General features: G+C 46.5%; 1 protein-coding gene across 1 annotated transcript; it reads left to right on the forward strand.

Annotated features, from left to right (window-relative positions):
* Nucleotides 1-8276: 8276 nt before the first annotated feature.
* LOC140722681 (uncharacterized) lies at nt 8277-13161 on the forward strand. The gene is made up of 3 exons (XM_073037386.1): nt 8277-8305; nt 8565-8709; nt 8986-13161. The coding sequence occupies exons 1-3, from the start codon at nt 8277-8279 to the stop codon at nt 12604-12606; spliced, it is 3795 nt and encodes a 1264-aa protein (XP_072893487.1). The 3' UTR covers nt 12607-13161.
* The last annotated feature ends 3682 nt before the right edge of the window (nt 13162-16843 follow it).

The following is a 16843-nucleotide window of genomic DNA, read 5'->3' on the forward strand; positions in this document are numbered from 1 at the left end:
TGAATGACGCCAACCTTCTAAGGAAGTACAGTCGACTCTGTGCCTTCCTGCACAAGGCATCTGTGTTGGCAGTCCAGTCTAGCTTCTCGTCTACCTGTACTGCCAGATATTTGTAGGTCTTAACCTGCTCCACACATTCTCCATTAATGATCACTGGCTCCATATGAGGCCTAGATCTCCTAAAGTCCACCACCATCTCCTTGGTCTTGGTGATATTGAGACGCAGGTAGTTTGAGTTGCACCATATCACAAAGTCCTGTATCAGTTTCCTATACTCCTCCTCCTGTCCATTCTGCTGATTGCAATTGCTTTTGCTGGTATTGCTACCCCAAACCTTGTCACTCCTGTCTCAGGTTCCTTAGCACCATCTGTATAGACCTGAGTATAATCACTATACATTTCCATCACATAACAGTTAAATGCACTTACCAAATCAGTTTTATACTTTCCTTTCCTTTTTACCTCTGTCAAATGCCAGGCTACGTCAGGCCATACCAGCTTCCATGGAGCTACAACCAGATAAACTACTGAAGGACTTATCCTTAGATCAAACACTCCACATGATCTAGCAATATCATTCCCTACCCGACTAAAGTTTTCCCTCTGAAACCTCCCATTTTCCCAGGACTCCTGCAACATTCCTTTAGCAGGGTGGGAATCATTGTGTCCCTGCAAATTAACGCAGTAGTTTGTCATCAATTGCATCCTTCTTAATTCCAAAGGCATTGTTCCCATTTCTACCTGCAGGGCTGATACTGGTGATGTTTTAAAAGCCCCACTGCACACTCTCAAAACCTGAGCCTGAATCACATCCAGTTTCCTTATAAGAGACCTAGCTGCTGATCCTTATGCTACACGTCCATAATCCAACACAGATCTTACTAAAGCCACATACATTGTCTTTAATGCTGAACAACTTGCTCCCCATTCCCTACCTGTCAAACATCTCATCACGTTTTTTACTTTTTTACATTTCTCCTCAACTTTACTGATATGGTCTGCCCATGTTAATCGTGAATCAAATATAACTCCCAGAAATTTAAATGATCCAACCCTTTCTAAATCAATCCCATACATCCTTAACTTCTTCCCTACTTCAATTCTTTTCCTAGTGAAAAATACAGTTTGAGTTTTTTCCACTGAAAATCTACATCCCCAATCATAACCCCACTCTACCACTTCATCAATTGCTCCTTGTCGTTTCCTGATTATATGCTCCGTGTTCCTGCCTCTTTTCCACAAGGCCCCATCATCCGCAAACAGTGACCTACCTATATCCACTGGTACCTTTGTGAAGACATCATTGATCATAATGATGAAAAGTAAGGGGCTAATCACACTACCCTGAGGTGTGCCATTTCCCACTATGTACTGTTTTGATAATTCTGATCCAATCTGAACTTGAATTTGTCTACCAAACAAAAAATCTTTAATCCAATTAAAAACTCTCCCCCCAACCCCCATCTTTTGCAGTTTAATTAATAATCCTTCCTTCCACATCATATCATAGGCTTTTTCAATTTTCATAGGCTACTGCTTCTTTAATTGCCTGGGCCTTTCTTATTTCAGTCTCTAACCTTATCACTGAGTCCATGGAATTCCTTCCCTTCCGAAAACCACTCTGATAACTTGCCAGCATTCCTCTCTTCTCAAGATCATATGATAACCTTTCAGTTATCATCCTTTCCATTACCTTACATATATTTGATGTTAGTGCTATTGGCCTGTAGCTAGTGGGTTTTGACGGATCCTTGCCAGGTTTCCTTATTGGAATTACTACTGCTTCTTTCTATGCACTTGGCAATCTTCCATCCTCCCACACTCTGTTGTAAAAATGCAGTAACTTCAAGAGCGCTCCTTCTCCTAGATTTTTTAGCATAAAGTAGCATATTAGATCTTTCCCTGGTCTCGATCTCTTTATTGCTCTCACCATTTCTGCCAAAGTAAATGGATCATCAATTATATCATCTGTTTCTTCCCTCCTGTTTAACACACCTGGGTATTGACTCATTGTTCTTTCCCTTCTCCTTCTCCCTTCTTCAGACAAATTTTCTGAACTATGTATCTTTACAAATGACTTGGCCATGATCTCAGCCTTATCCCTGCTGGAGACTGCTGTTTCCTCCTCAGACATCATTACTGGATACTCCCAATCCCTTCTATCTCCCCCCGTCCTCTTAACCATTCCCCATACCTCTCTCACAGGCGTTGTTCTTCCTATTTTGTTGCAAAAACTCCTCCAACTTGCCCTTTTAGCTTGACGTATAGTTCTTCTCACCACTGCCTGTGCCTTCTTATATTGAATCAAATGCTGCATATTATGGGTTCTTTTAATAGCCTGATTGCTCTATTTCTGGTTTTTACAGCCTGACAACATTCCTCTGACCACCATGGCACTATTTTTCTATTCATCCTATTTTTACTCCTGGGTATAGATCCTTCTGCTGCCATAACAATTGCTGAAGTTACCTGACTGTTTAATTAATCTATATCTCCAGAAATGTCAATCTTTGTCAATGCTTCTTCACTTAACTTCTGGAACTTACCCCAATCTGCTTTTCCAAACACCCACTTTGGGACTCCCCCACCTGGTCTTATTTCAACTCTTTCACCCACTGAACATAAAACTGGGTAGTGATCACTGCCTACTGTTGAAGCAGTCCAAACTACCCAGTTACTGATGCCAGCCAAGACATTAGACACTAACGTAATATCTAATACCGACTCAGTTCCTGTTGTTATGTTTATCCTTGTTCCTCTACCATCACTCATACATACCAAATCCCTTTCTTCCATCAAATCTTCAATTACCGTTCATTTGAATCTGTAATCGGATCCCCTCATATTGTGCTGTGAGCATTGAAATCTGAACACCACACTACTTTGTGTCTATTTTGTCCTTGTATCCTTAGTAGGCTGTCCAAATCCAACCTTTTACATGGATTGTAGTAGTTAATTATAACCACTCCCTCCCCTCTCTCCCATATTTCCACCACTATGTACTCCTGATCGACTCCTTTTTCCAGTTCTCTTTACGGTGTACTTTGCTTGATTAACATAGCACAACCTCCTCCTCCCCCTAGATTTCTATCTTTCCTTATCATTGTATACCCATGTACCACAAAGTCTAAAACTGGTTTCAACCAAGTTTCCTGAATACACACTACATCCGGTTTTACAACCATTTCCTTAATAAATTCCTTCAATTCCTGGCCATTGGTCAGTAAACTCCTTGCATTCCATTGCAAAAGAATCACCATAATAATTACTAACTAACCTATGACACTTCCTGGCTTGACTGATTAGTGAGGTTCTCCCTCACTTCTTCCCATGTCAGTCCTAAATGGTTTACTGCTGCTTTGACCACCAGCTGAATTTTGTCACTTTTTGACTTTACCTCTGCCGTACTAATAATGACTCCTGCAATGAATGTTACTACAGCTTTATTTTCCACATAAATCCTGTCATTTACTCTTCGCTGCATCTCTTGCATCCCTGTTGCTCTCTGGTCATTAGGAGCATTATTCTGTTCTCTTGACATTCTTACAGCTTCTGCATAACGGATCCTTCTTTTCACTCTTATTTCTTGAATTTTATTCTCCCGTCTCATAACCTCACACCCACTATACGCCACATTATGAACTCCTCCACAATTACAGCATTTTGGATTTTGGTTGCACTCCTGTTCTGCACTTTCCATATTCATGATCATCCCCACATCTAGCACATCTCCTCTGCCTTTTACAGTTTTTAGCTATGTGTCCAAACCTTTGACAATTATAGCACCTCAATGGCTTTGGCACATATACCCTTACTGGGTAAGTCATGAAACCCAGGAACACTTTCCTTGGCATTCTTTCTTCTTCAAATTCAATCAATACTATTTCACTTTCATTTTTCATTCCCTCCTTTATTGTTTTCAGTCTCAGAACATTAATTACTTTCCCCCCTTTGATATTCCTCTTCAGCTCCTCCATGTTTATACTCATTGGTACACCTGTGATCACTCCTTTACAACCACCATTTCATGCTCCCACCTTCCCTGTATATTCCAACTTGCATTTTTCTATCTCTTTTAGCTTGAGTGCTTTCTCAAGTTGTTCCTCATTCGCACATCTTACTAATAGATTGCCATCATTAAGGACTTTTGCAAATACTATTTCCCCTATCTTATTTGCCAGAGTTTTTGTTAGCACAAACGGGTTAATTATCTTCATGTGTCCTTGCACCTTCTCATTAAACCTAATTATGACAACACCTCCTCTCTGAACTTCTTCATCTTCCTCACTTTCAGAACTCTCTGCATTGTCATTTCTTATTCTTTTATTCCCTTTGTCTCGGTTTTCATCCATCCCCTCACTATCTCCTTATTCCCTTTATTTATCCCTTCACAATAATCCATTTCTCCACAGCTACCTACCTCTGATCCCAAATCCATATCCCGCTCCTTCTCCACTCTCTTTCCCTCAGCCCCTCCTCTCACCTTGTCAGCCATTACCAGACCCAGGCAATCCCCTCCCAGCAATTCCCTCTCCTTCCCGACTCTTTCCCTCAACAAGTTCCAAACCACATTCACACATGCACCACCACCTTCCAAACTCTCAGCCCAGCCCACGACCAGCCCAACAACACCGGGAGGTTTCTCTTCATGAGGGTTTCTGGGTAAAGAGGCAGCCATGGGCGGTATTGCCGGTGTTGTTCCGTACAGTCGAAGGAAGTGCGAGCGGATGTATCTCCTAAACATTGCCGAGCTCCACTATGTAAATCCTAGGATTATGAATCCAAACAAAAATATAATTCCCAGTTAAGCTCGGTTGAAAAGTTTACCTTCCAGTCAGTGAAAATGTCAATTAGTGCTGTATGGAAATAAAACCTTTCGGCAGATTTAGTTCTCTCTGGGTCAATAACGATATGAAACAGCTTTGCCTCGATGACAAGTGACTTCTGGCTTTCAGATCACAAAGGTGCCGCACTCCAATGAGAATAACCACTGTCCTCCACTATATATTCATTGGCATTGCCATCCATGGGTTCATCACTGTCAATCAGCAGATGGGGGGGCGATCCAAGTAATTAGTAAATCTCCAGGATCGTACATGCAGTAACAAGTGATCTTTGTAGTAATGTGGAACATGACCAGAACTTGAAATAATACCAAAGGACAGAGACAGATTGAGCCAAGTCACAGGTTGATTGAAGTCAGAAACAGCCCATTCTCATAAAGACAGGGATATAGTCAGATAATTTGATGGTCAGTCAGAATGTCTGATCCATGCCTTGTTAGAAGATGAGTGCATATGGAAACATAGAAATCTACAATATAATACAGGCCCTTCAGCCCACAGTGTTGTGCCGTCCATGTAATCTATTCTAGAAACTGCCTCGTATTTCCCAACTGCATTGCACTCTGTGTACTCTAAGCTCCATGAAATTATTTGAGTCTCTCAAAAGACTGTATGGTATCTGCCTGTACTGTCATCGCTGGCTGTGTATTCCATACACCTGCTACTCTCTGTGTGAGAAACCTACCTCTGACATCCCCATCGACCCTACTTCCAAGCACCTTAACACAATGCCCCTTGTGTTTGCCAATTCAGCCCCAGGAAAAAGCCTCTGGCTGTCCACACGATCAATGCCTCTCATCATCTTATACACATCTATCAGGTCACCTCTCATCCTCCGTCGCTACAAAGTTCACTCAACCTATTCTCATAAGGCATGTTCTCCAATCCATGCAACATCCTTGTAAATCTCCTCTGCACTCTTTCTATAGTATCCACAACCTTCCTGTAATGAGGTAATAGAATACTCTAAGTGGGTTATAAATCAGGTCTTATATAGCTGCAACATTACCTCACCACTCTTGGACTCAGTTCCATGGTTGATGAAGGCCTTCTTAACAACAATGTCAATCAGTGCTGCAGCTTTAAGTGTAAAATTGACATGGACCCCAAGATCTAGCTGATCCTCCACACTGCCAAGAGTCCTAACATAATATTCCATTCTGTCTTCAAATCTGATGTACTGAAATAAACCACAGCACACTTATCTGGGTTGAACTCCATCTGCCAGTTCTGCATCCTATCGATGTCCTGCTGTAACCTCTGGAGAACTGTCCAGACTGCTCACAACACCCTCAGCTTTTGTGTCATCAGCAAACTTACTGACCCACCCTTCTACTTCCTCATCAAGATCATTTATAAAGATCACAAAGAGAAGGAGTCTCAGAACACATCCCTGTGGAACACCACTGGTCACCGTCCTCCATGCAGAATACGAACCATCTACAGCCACCTTTTGGTTTCTGTGGGCAAGCCAATTCTGGATCCACAAAGCAAGGTCTACTTGGATCCTCGCGTCATTACTTCCTGAATGAGCCTTGCATGAGGAATCTTATCAAAAGCCTTAGTGAAAGCCATGCACACTACACCCAATGCTCTACCTTCATCAGTGTGTTTTGTTACATCCTCAAAGAAATCAATCAGGTTCATAAGGCACGATCTGCCCTAGACAGAGCCACGCTGACTATCCCACATCAGATGATGCTTCTCCAAATGCTCAGAAATGCTGCCTCTCAGGAGCTTCTCCAACAGCTTGCCCTCCTCTGAAGTAAGAACCACTGGTCTGTAATTTCCTGGCTTATCTGGCTTACCTGAAAAGAGAACAATGTCTCCTCATCCTCTGGTACTTTTCCCCTCCCTACTGATGGTGCAAAAATCATCACCAGACGTCCAGCATTTTCCTCCCTCACTTCCCACGGTAGCCTGGGGTATATTGCAAGATGAGTACCCCCAACTTGATTTGAAATTGGTAAAATTGTGATGCCAGAGCTCTCATTCAGAGAACATATAGAAACATGTGAAATTATGACAGGAATAGATAAGATAGAGGGAGGAAAGTTGTTTCCACTGGTGGATGAGGCTAGAACTAGAGGATGTCGCCTCAAGATTTGGGGGAAATTGGGATGGAGATGAGGAGGAACTGTTTTTCCCAGAGGGTGGTGAATCTGTGGATTTCTCTGCTCAATGAAGGAGTGGAGACTACCTCAGTGAATATATTTAAGACCAGGTTGGATAGATTTTGGCATAGTAGGGGAATTAAGGGTTATGGGGAAAAGGCAGGTAGGTGGAGATGTCCATCGCCAGATCAGCTATGTTCTTATTAAATGGCGGAGCAGGTTCGACGAGCCAATTGGCCGACTCCAGCTCCTATTTCTTATGTTCTTATGTTCTCACCACAGACTATAATCTCTCCTGAAATACTGTCCTTCACCCATTGATGTATTTTGCAAATATTTTTACAGGTTTGAAATGACAGAACACTTGTGCACGGGAATCTCAAACACAACAACACATCAGTTTTGCTGACTCTGGATATTTAAGGAGTGACCAAATATTTTCTTTGCAACACCAACACATCTGTTGTCAATCCATGGAGATGAAGCATTATCTCATACCATCTGGTAATGTGTTCTGTCTCTGAAATCAAGTTTTCTGTTGTAACTCAGTGAAATCCACTGGAACCGGGGTGCTGTGAACACACCAGCATTTGTTCACTGGAGATCAGTTCTTCAACTGCATTCAAAACTTCAAAACTACAAGGGATTCAAAACTTCTGACTTTCTGAATTGCCAGAGAATTGATTGTAGTCAGGTATCATTCTCCTTCTCTCAGTGTGGGAAGGGATTCACTCACAGCCTACCCACAGACTCGCCAGTGAGTTCACCGTGGTGAGATATCATTCTCCTTCTCTCAGTGTGGGAAGGGATTCACTCACAGCCTACCCACAGACAGGCCAGTAAGTTCACCGTGGGGAGATATCATTCTCCTTCTCTCAGTGTGGGAAGGGATTCACTCACAGCCTACCCACAGACAGGCCAGTGAGTTCACCGTGGGGAGATATCATTCTCCTTCTCTCAGTGTGGGAAGGGATTCACTCACAGCCTACCCACAGACAGGCCAGTGAGTTCACCGTGGGGAGATATCATTCTCCTTCTCTCAGTGTGGGAAGGGATTCACTCACACCCTACCCACAGACAGGCCAGTGAGTTCACCGTGGGGAGATATCATTCTCCTTCTCTCAGTGTGGGAAGGGATTCACTCACAGCCTCCCCACAGACTGGCCAGTGAGTTCAGCGTGGGGAGAGGCCATTCACCTACTCTGTGTGAGGGAGGGAAACTACTCAGTCATCCAGCCTGAAGATACATCAGCAAGTTCACACCAGAGTGAGATGCTCCACCTATTCTGCAAGTGGGAAGCAATTCGTTCTATTGTCGATGCTGAAGATATATCCTAAAGTTCACCAGTGAGAGGACATTGACCTGCTTGGATGGTGGGAAGACATTCACACGCTCAAACAGACCACAGTGACACCAATGAGTTCACACCAGGGAGAAGCCATTCCACTGCTCCGAATAGGGGAACGGGTTCACTCAATAATCTCAACTGAATGAACAGCAGCGAGTTCACACTGAGTAGAGGCCATTCACCTGCTCAGACTGTGGGAAGAGATTCACTCACTCGTCCAACCTACATAGACACCAGCGAGTTCAAACTGGGGAGAGGCCATTCACCTGCTCAGACTGTGGGAAGGGATTCACTCACTCGTCCAACCTACATAGACACCAGCGAGTTCAAACTGGGGAGAGGCCATTCACCTGCTCAGACTGTGGGAAGGGATTCACTCACTCGTCCACACTACATAGACACCAGCGAGTTCACACTGAGAAGAGTCCATTCACCTGCTCGGACTGTGGGAAGAGATTCACTCACTCATCCAACCTACATAGACACCAGCGAGTTCACACTAGGGAGATGCCATTCACAAGCTCAGACTGTGAGAAGGGATTCACCCAGTCATCTCAACTGAAGTCACATCAGCGAGTCCACACTGGGGAGAAGCCGTTCACTTGCTCTGAATGTGGGAAAGGATTTGCTCGGTCATCTCAACTGAAGTCACATCAGCGAGTTCAAACTGCGGAGAGGCCGTTCACTTGCTCTGAATGTGGGAAGGTATTCGCTCAGTCATCTGAACTGAAGTCCCATCAGCGAGTTCATACTGGGGAGAAGCCGTTCACCTGCTCTGAATGTGGGAAGGGATTTGTTCGGTCATTTGAACTGAAGTTACATCAGCGAGTTCACACTAGTGAGAGGCCGTTCACCTGCTCTGAGTGTGGGAAGGGATTTGTTCGGTCATCTGAACTGAAGTCCCATCAGCGAGTTCATACTGGGGAGAAGCCGTTCACCTGCTCTGAATGTGGGAAAGGATTTGCTCGGTCATCTCAACTGAAGGTACATCAGCGAGTTCACACTGGGGAGAGGCCGTTCACCTGCTCTGACTGTGGGAAGGGATTCACTCACTCGTCCAGCCTACAGAAACACCAGCGAGTCCACACTGGGGAGAAGCCGTTCACATGCTCTGAATGTGGGAAAGGATTCACCCAGTCATCTCAACTGAAGGTACATCAGCGAATCCACACTGGAAAGAAGCCGTTCACATGCTCTGAATGTGGGAAGGGATTCACTCACTCGTCCAGCCTACAGAAACACCAGCGAGTTCACACTGGGGAGAAGCCATTCACATGCTCTGAATGTGGGAAAGGATTCACCCAGTCAGCTCAACTGAAGTTACATCAGAGAGTCCACACCGGGGAGAAGCCATTCACTTGCTCAGAATGTGGGAAAGGATTCATTCGTTCATCTCAACTCCTGAGACACCAGCAAATTCACACTGGGGAGAAACCATTCATCTGCTCAGAATGTGGGAAGGGATTCACTGATTCAGTTCATCTGAAAGAACATCAGTTTGTTCACACTGTGGAGAGGCCGTTCACCTGCTCAGACTGTGGGAAAGGATTCACTCGGCGTTTTAGTTTATTAACGCACCAGTTAGATCACAGTGAGGAGAAACCATTCACATGCACTGAATGTGGGAAAGGATTCACCCAGTCATCTCAACTGAAGTTACATCAGCGAATCCACACTGGGGAGAAACCATTCACATGCTCTGAATGTGGGAAAGGATTCACCCAGTCATCTCAACTGAAGGAGCATCGGCGAATCCACACTGGGGAGAAGCCGTTCGTCTGCTCTGAATGTGGGAAAGGATTCACTCAGTCATCTCAACTGAAGTTACATCAGCGAGTTCACACTAGTGAGAGGCCGTTCACCTGCTCTGAGTGTGGGAAGGGATTTGTTCGGTCATCTGAACTGAAGTCCCATCAGCGAGTTCATACTGCGGAGAAGCCGTTCACCTGCTCTGAATGTGGGAAAGGATTTGCTCGGTCATCTCAACTGAAGGTACATCAGCGAGTTCACACTGGGGAGAGGCCGTTCACCTGCTCTGACTGTGGGAAGGGATTCACTCACTCGTCCAGCCTACAGAAACACCAGCGAGTCCACACTGGGGAGAAGCCGTTCACATGCTCTGAATGTGGGAAACGATTCACCCAGTCATCTCAACTGAAGGTACATCAGCGAATCCACACTGGAGAGAAGCCGTTCACATGCTCTGAATGTGGGAAAGGATTCACCCAGTCAACTCAACTGAAGTTACATCAGAGAGTCCACACCGGGGAGAAGCCATTCACTTGCTCAGAATGTGGGAAAGGATTCATTCGTTCATCTCAACTCCTGAGACACCAGCAAATTCACACTGGGGAGAAACCATTCATCTGCTCAGACTGTGGGAAGGGATTCACTCACTCGTCCAGCCTACAGAGACACCAGCGAGTTCACACTGGGGAGAAGCCGTTCACATGCTCTGAATGTGGGAAAGGATTCACCCAGTCATCTCAACTGAAGGTACATCAGCGAATCCACACTGGAGAGAAGCCGTTCACATGCTCTGAATGTGGGAAGGGATTCACTCACTCGTCCAGCCTACAGAAACACCAGCGAGTTCACACTGGGGAGAAGCCGTTCACATGCTCTGAATGTGGGAAAGGATTCACCCAGTCATCTCAACTGAAGGTACATCAGCGAATCCACACTGGAGAGAAGCCGTTCACATGCTCTGAATGTGGGAAGGGATTCACTCACTCGTCCAGCCTACAGAAACACCAGCGAGTTCACACTGGGGAGAAGCCATTCACTTGCTCAGAATGTGGGAAAGGATTCATTCGTTCATCTCAACTCCTGAGACACCAGCAAATTCACACTGGGGAGAAACCATTCATCTGCTCAGAATGTGGGAAGGGATTCACTGATTCAGTTCATCTGAAAGAACATCAGTTTGTTCACACTGTGGAGAGGCCGTTCACCTGCTCAGACTGTGGGAAAGGATTCACTCGGCGTTTTAGTCTATTAACGCACCAGTTAGATCACAGTGAGGAGAAACCATTCACATGCTCTGAATGTGGGAAAGGATTCACCCAGTCATCTCAACTGAAGTTACATCAGCGAATCCACACTGGGGAGAAACCATTCACATGCTCTGAATGTGGGAAAGGATTCACCCAGTCATCTCAACTGAAGGAGCATCGGCGAATCCACACTGGGGAGAAGCCGTTCGTCTGCTCTGAATGTGGGAAAGGATTCACTCAGTCATCTCAACTGAAGTCACATCAGCGAGTTCACACTGGGGAGAGGCCGTTCACTTGCTCTGAATGTGGGAAAGGATTTGTTCGGTCATTTGAACTGAAGTTACATCAGCGAGTTCACTCTAGTGAGAGGCCGTTCACCTGCTCTGAGTGTGGGAAGGGATTTGTTCGGTCATCTGAACTGAAGTTACATCAGCGAGTTCACTCTAGTGAGAGGCCGTTCACCTGCTCTGAGTGTGGGAAGGGATTTGTTCGGTCATCTGAACTGAAGTCCCATCAGCGAGTTCATACTGGGGAGAAGCCGTTCACCTGCTCTGAATGTGGGAAGGGATTTGTTCGGTCATCTGAACTGAAGGTACATCAGCGAGTTCACACTGGGGAGAGGCCGTTCACCTGCTCTGACTGTGGGAAGGGATTCACTCACTCGTCCAGCCTACAGAAACACCAGCGAGTTCACACTGGGGAGAAGCCGTTCACATGCTCTGAATGTGGGAAACGATTCACCCAGTCAGCTCAACTGAAGTTACATCAGAGAGTCCACACCGGGGAGAAGCCATTCACTCGCTCAGAATGTGGGAAAGGATTCATTCGTTCATCTCAACTCCTGAGACACCAGCAAATTCACACTGGGGAGAAACCATTCATCTGCTCAGAATGTGGGAAGGGATTCACTCACTCGTCCAGCCTACAGAGACACCAGCGAGTTCACACCGGGGAGAAGCCGTTCACATGCTCTGAATGTGGGAAAGGATTCACCCAGTCAGCTCAACTGAAGGTACATCAGAGAGTCCACACTGGAGAGAAGCCGTTCGTCTGCTCTGAATGTGGGAAAGGATTCACCCAGTCAGCTCAACTGAAGGTACATCAGCGAATCCACACTGGAGAGAAACCATTCATCTGCCCAGAATGTGGGAAGGGATTCACCGATTCAGCTCAGCTGAAAGAACATCAGCTTGTTCACACTGGGGAGAGGCCGTTCACCTGCTGTGAATGTGGGAAAGGATTCAGTCGTTCATCTCAGCTCTCGAGACATCAGCAAACTCACACTGGGGAGAAACCATTCTGAGGAAATGCGGATATATAAAAAATCATTTTGAACCCAAGTAACCTCCAGCTAAAAGAATAATTGGGACTGAACAGGAATTTTTGAACAAAAGTAAACTCTGTCTTCAGCAGTTAAGAAAGTAAACGGCTTATACTGGTTTCCTTTTAATTGTCAGAGGGACATTGAGAATTTGATAATGTATATTGTACCCGTGTTTGAGTAAGAACTCATTGATAAGGACAGCAATGAACATCTGTCTGGAATGAAGTCAGGACCTTGCAAAGGGAATAGCTGATAAGGACTGGACTGTATATCCATCTATATTCAAACCTTGAGTTAGTGCACTCTGTTATCTAAGACATTAAGTTTTGCACCAACAGACTTGGTGGGTGTACCAGTTCTAATAGCAGCTTGCAACAGTGATGTATGGGACTTACTATGTATGAATATACTGCTGTAACCTGACTGAGAGAGTCCACTTGTCAGATGGTTGGCAGCACTGACATGCCTTCCCTTTGTTAACTGGGTCTCAAACTCTTGCAAGAGAATCCAATAAACTGTGGTGCCGAGAGGAAACTGGTCTCCCGAGTTTTATTCAGATTCGACTTTAACATTGGGTGTCACGAACAGGATCCCAATACAGAGAGTGCGAAGCAGACAGACTGAGTAAGCGGCCGGACCACTCCGGGGACTGCGGAGACCGACCGGGCGCCCAACGGGTATTTCACCTTTTGTCGCTCTCCGGTAGTTCCTTTGGAGGCACGGTTCCTCGCCGAGGGCTGCTTGCATACCTTGACAGGATCGGGAAAGTATCTGTCGGAAGACTTGTAGAAGCTAGGCAAATTTTATTAATTGAGTAGGAGTCGGATCCTGATAAATATATTAATTGAGCAGGAGGCGGTACCGGGTAAATTTTACTAACTGGGCAGGAGGCAGACGTGCTGGGTAAATTTATTAATTCAGCACGTGGTGCCTGCTGGGTAAATTTATCTGATTTTTAATTGAGCAGGAGGCTTCGTGCCGGGTAAATTACTTAGAGGGAATGGAGTCGAGTGATACGAGTGGGCCGAGAGCAGCCCTACACAATGTGTGTGAGAGTTTTCCAGACAAGGAAAAAGATTTGTGAATGTTGACTGCAGCGCAGAATAAAAAGATTGGGGGGGAAAATGTGGCCAGTGAGCGGGAGCCGGCGATATTACCTCTTGAGAACAAGCAGTAAATTTGATATCGAAGAAGAAGTGGAAATTGTTGAAAGGGCAATGGAAGGATAAGGCAGATGCAAAGTGGAACAGTACATGATGAGCAAGTTGGAGGGGTGATGCGTGTGACAAAGGGAGAGAGGTACGTACTGTAGAAGGTTGAGAGACGCTAAAGGCGGAGTGTGAATGGGTGAATGGGCGTCGAAAGCGAGAGCAGGAAAAACAACGTCAGCAAACCAAGGCCGGCCTGGATAGGAGAGAAGGGCAGGAACGTCAGTCTAAAGTTCGAACTGACAGGGAAACAAGGGATCCCGAACCCATGTCTGGGATACCGATCCTGTTTGAGGATGGTGACCGTGATGAGGAGTGGGCACCCACCGTACTCCCCCCACCTTACCAGGGGCCGAGTGCACCCAGTGCTCCCGAACCTCAATCCTCCCAGTACTCAGATACGGTGGCTGCTCGGGTAAAACAGCGGCAGCGGGGAAGGGGAGGCAGTCTATATCCTCAGATCCAGAAAGGGAATACCGAGGATTATTCCAAGACAGGGAGGGGAGAATCCACTGAAACCCCAGAGTTAATGGCTCCACGGAGACAATTGTCCACCCGAATGCTGCCTAATCCATGAGCAGCGGAGGAGGGACAGCTCTCAGTGATTCCTGTGTACGCACCCTGGAAGCCTCAAAAGATGACTGGAGAGGTTAAAGGAAAAGAGGGCAGTGCATTACTGGCCGAAGTTCCAGGTTTCCCTCGGTGACAGACACGATTGGTGCTTCCCCATACCACCGTTAGGGTTTGCCCGGGGTTCAAGCTAAAGAGCGTGGGTTTCTTGCCTACACCCTGACGAAACAGGCCTCTAGCACCAAGGGAGACTGGCAAGACTTGGCCAACTCCGATGCTGGAAGGAGTCAGAGGTGAAGACGGGACATCTTGTAAGACACTCTTATTATTGACCGAACCCAAGACGTTGTACCACATCTCCGGATAATTTCGGTCCATGAAGTCGGCCGCACCAAATTCGCCCCCCTGTTTGGATCACCGTGAACGAAGGATAGACTCTCCCACCCCTTCCGCATTACCCCCTCAAGCCCGAGGCAACGTTTTATGAGGATGGAAGGTCTCTGGTAATCCAGCGAGGAAATGATGTTCTGGCTATGTGATAATGACGGACAGTGACGTCAGCCTCTTTCGAAACAGCTGTGTCCGTCCAGAAGGCTGAGCTGTTCACTCTGACTCGTGCCTGTATCCTAGCAACAGATTTAAATGAGAATTTTTACACAGACTCCCGTTATGCACAGACTACGGAGCTTTGAGGGATTCCTGACTTGTTTTGACTACCCCATTTTAACCTACCTTTGCAAACAACTTACTCAGCACTCTACAGCTTCCTCGAGTTTTGGCTATTATAGAATGTGCAGCCCATACTGGGGAATCGGATGAGATATCTATTGGTAATGCCAGGGTTGATGCAGCAGCTAGACAGACAGCCTCGAATCCCACACGTTTAGACCCCTCGGTAACCCAGCAAGCTCCTATTAGACACAATCGAAGGACGGGCATGCCAGACATGGAGGAGATACGTACGTTTCAGGAGGACGCCCCTGAAGGAGAGCGCGAACTATGGTCCCACATGGTTTGCCACCTTGAACCTCGGACCAATTTATGGGTGACCTCTGCAGGTCAGGCCTGTGTTCCCTCTGTGTTCTTACCTATTTTGATAGATTATGTACATGATTGTACACGCCTGGGCAAGGAGGGAATGGTTGAATGGTTAATACATTATTACAATCTTGCTGGCACCCTGATTTCCAGAAAGCAGCTGCAAAGCGTGCACACGCCCAGCTAATCCACAGCCACTTCCAGGACAGCGGCGACACGGGGCGCATGTGGAAGGGCATCCAGGACATCACCAATTACAGGACAACATCACCTGCAGACCAGCTAGCAGATGTTCTCACTGACATCTTCAACATCTCCCTGAGCAGCGCCACCGTTCCAACGTGCTTCAAGGCCGCCACCATCGTCCCCGTGCCGAAGAAGTCTTCAGTGTCCTGCCTGAATGACTACCGTCCCGTTGCACTCACATCCATCATCATGAAGTGTTTCGAGAGGCTCGTCATGAGGCGTATCAAGACCCTGCTGCCCCCCTCACTGGACCCCCTGCAGTTTGCGTGCCGTCCCAACCGCTCAACTGATGCTGCCATTGCTACCTCCCTCCACCTGGCCCTAACCCACCTGGACAAAAAAGACACATGCGTTCAGATGCTGTTCAGTTCAGCATTCAACACAATCATCCCTCAGAAACTGATTGGAAAGCTGAGCCTACTGGGCCTGACCACCTCCCTCTGCAACTGGATCCTAGACTTCCTGACTGGGAGACCTCAGTCAGTCCGGATTGGGAACAGCATCTCCAACACCATCACACTGAGCACGGGGGCTCCCCAGGGTTGCGTGCTCATTCCACTGCTGTTCACTCTGCTGACCCACGACAGTGCTGCAACACACAGCTCAAACCATTTCATCAAGTTCGCCGATGACACCATCGTGGTGGGTCTCATCAGCAAGAACAACGAGTCAGCTTACAGAGAGGAGGTGCAGCAGCTAACGGACTGGTGCAGAGCCAACAACCTGTCTCTTAATGTGAACAAAAACAAAAGAGATGCTTGTTGACTTCAGAGGGCACAGAGCGACCACTCCCCGCTGAACATCGACGGCTCCTCGGTAGAGATCGTAAAGAGCATCAAATTTATTGGTGTTCACCTGACGGAGAATCTCACCGGATCCCTCAACACCGGCTCCATAGCAAAGAAGCCCGGCAACGTCTCTACTTTCTGCGAAGGCTGAGTAAAGTCCGTCTCCCACCCCCATCCTCATCACATTCTACAGGGGTTGTATTGAAAGCATCCTGAGCAGCTGCATCACTGCCTGGTTCGGAAATTGCACCACCTCGGATCGCAAGACCCTGCAGCGGATAGTGAGATCAGCTGAGAGGATCATCGGGGTCTCTCTTCCCGCATTCACCGATATTTACACTACACGCTGCATCCGCAAAGGAAACA

The sequence above is a fragment of the Hemitrygon akajei genome, unplaced genomic scaffold, assembly GCF_048418815.1.
Source record: "Hemitrygon akajei unplaced genomic scaffold, sHemAka1.3 Scf000083, whole genome shotgun sequence".
In the NCBI taxonomy this organism is placed as follows: Eukaryota; Metazoa; Chordata; class Chondrichthyes; order Myliobatiformes; family Dasyatidae; genus Hemitrygon; species Hemitrygon akajei.

Coding starts and splice junctions, on each gene's coding strand:
- LOC140722681 (XM_073037386.1), top strand. CDS start 8,277: ATGCTGAAGATATATCCTAAAGTTCACCA. Junction 8,306..8,564: donor ATATATCCTAAAGTTCACCA/GTGAGAGGACAT, acceptor AACTGGGGAGAG/GCCATTCACCTGCTCAGACT. Junction 8,710..8,985: donor CGTCCACACTACATAGACAC/CAGCGAGTTCAC, acceptor ACTGCGGAGAGG/CCGTTCACTTGCTCTGAATG.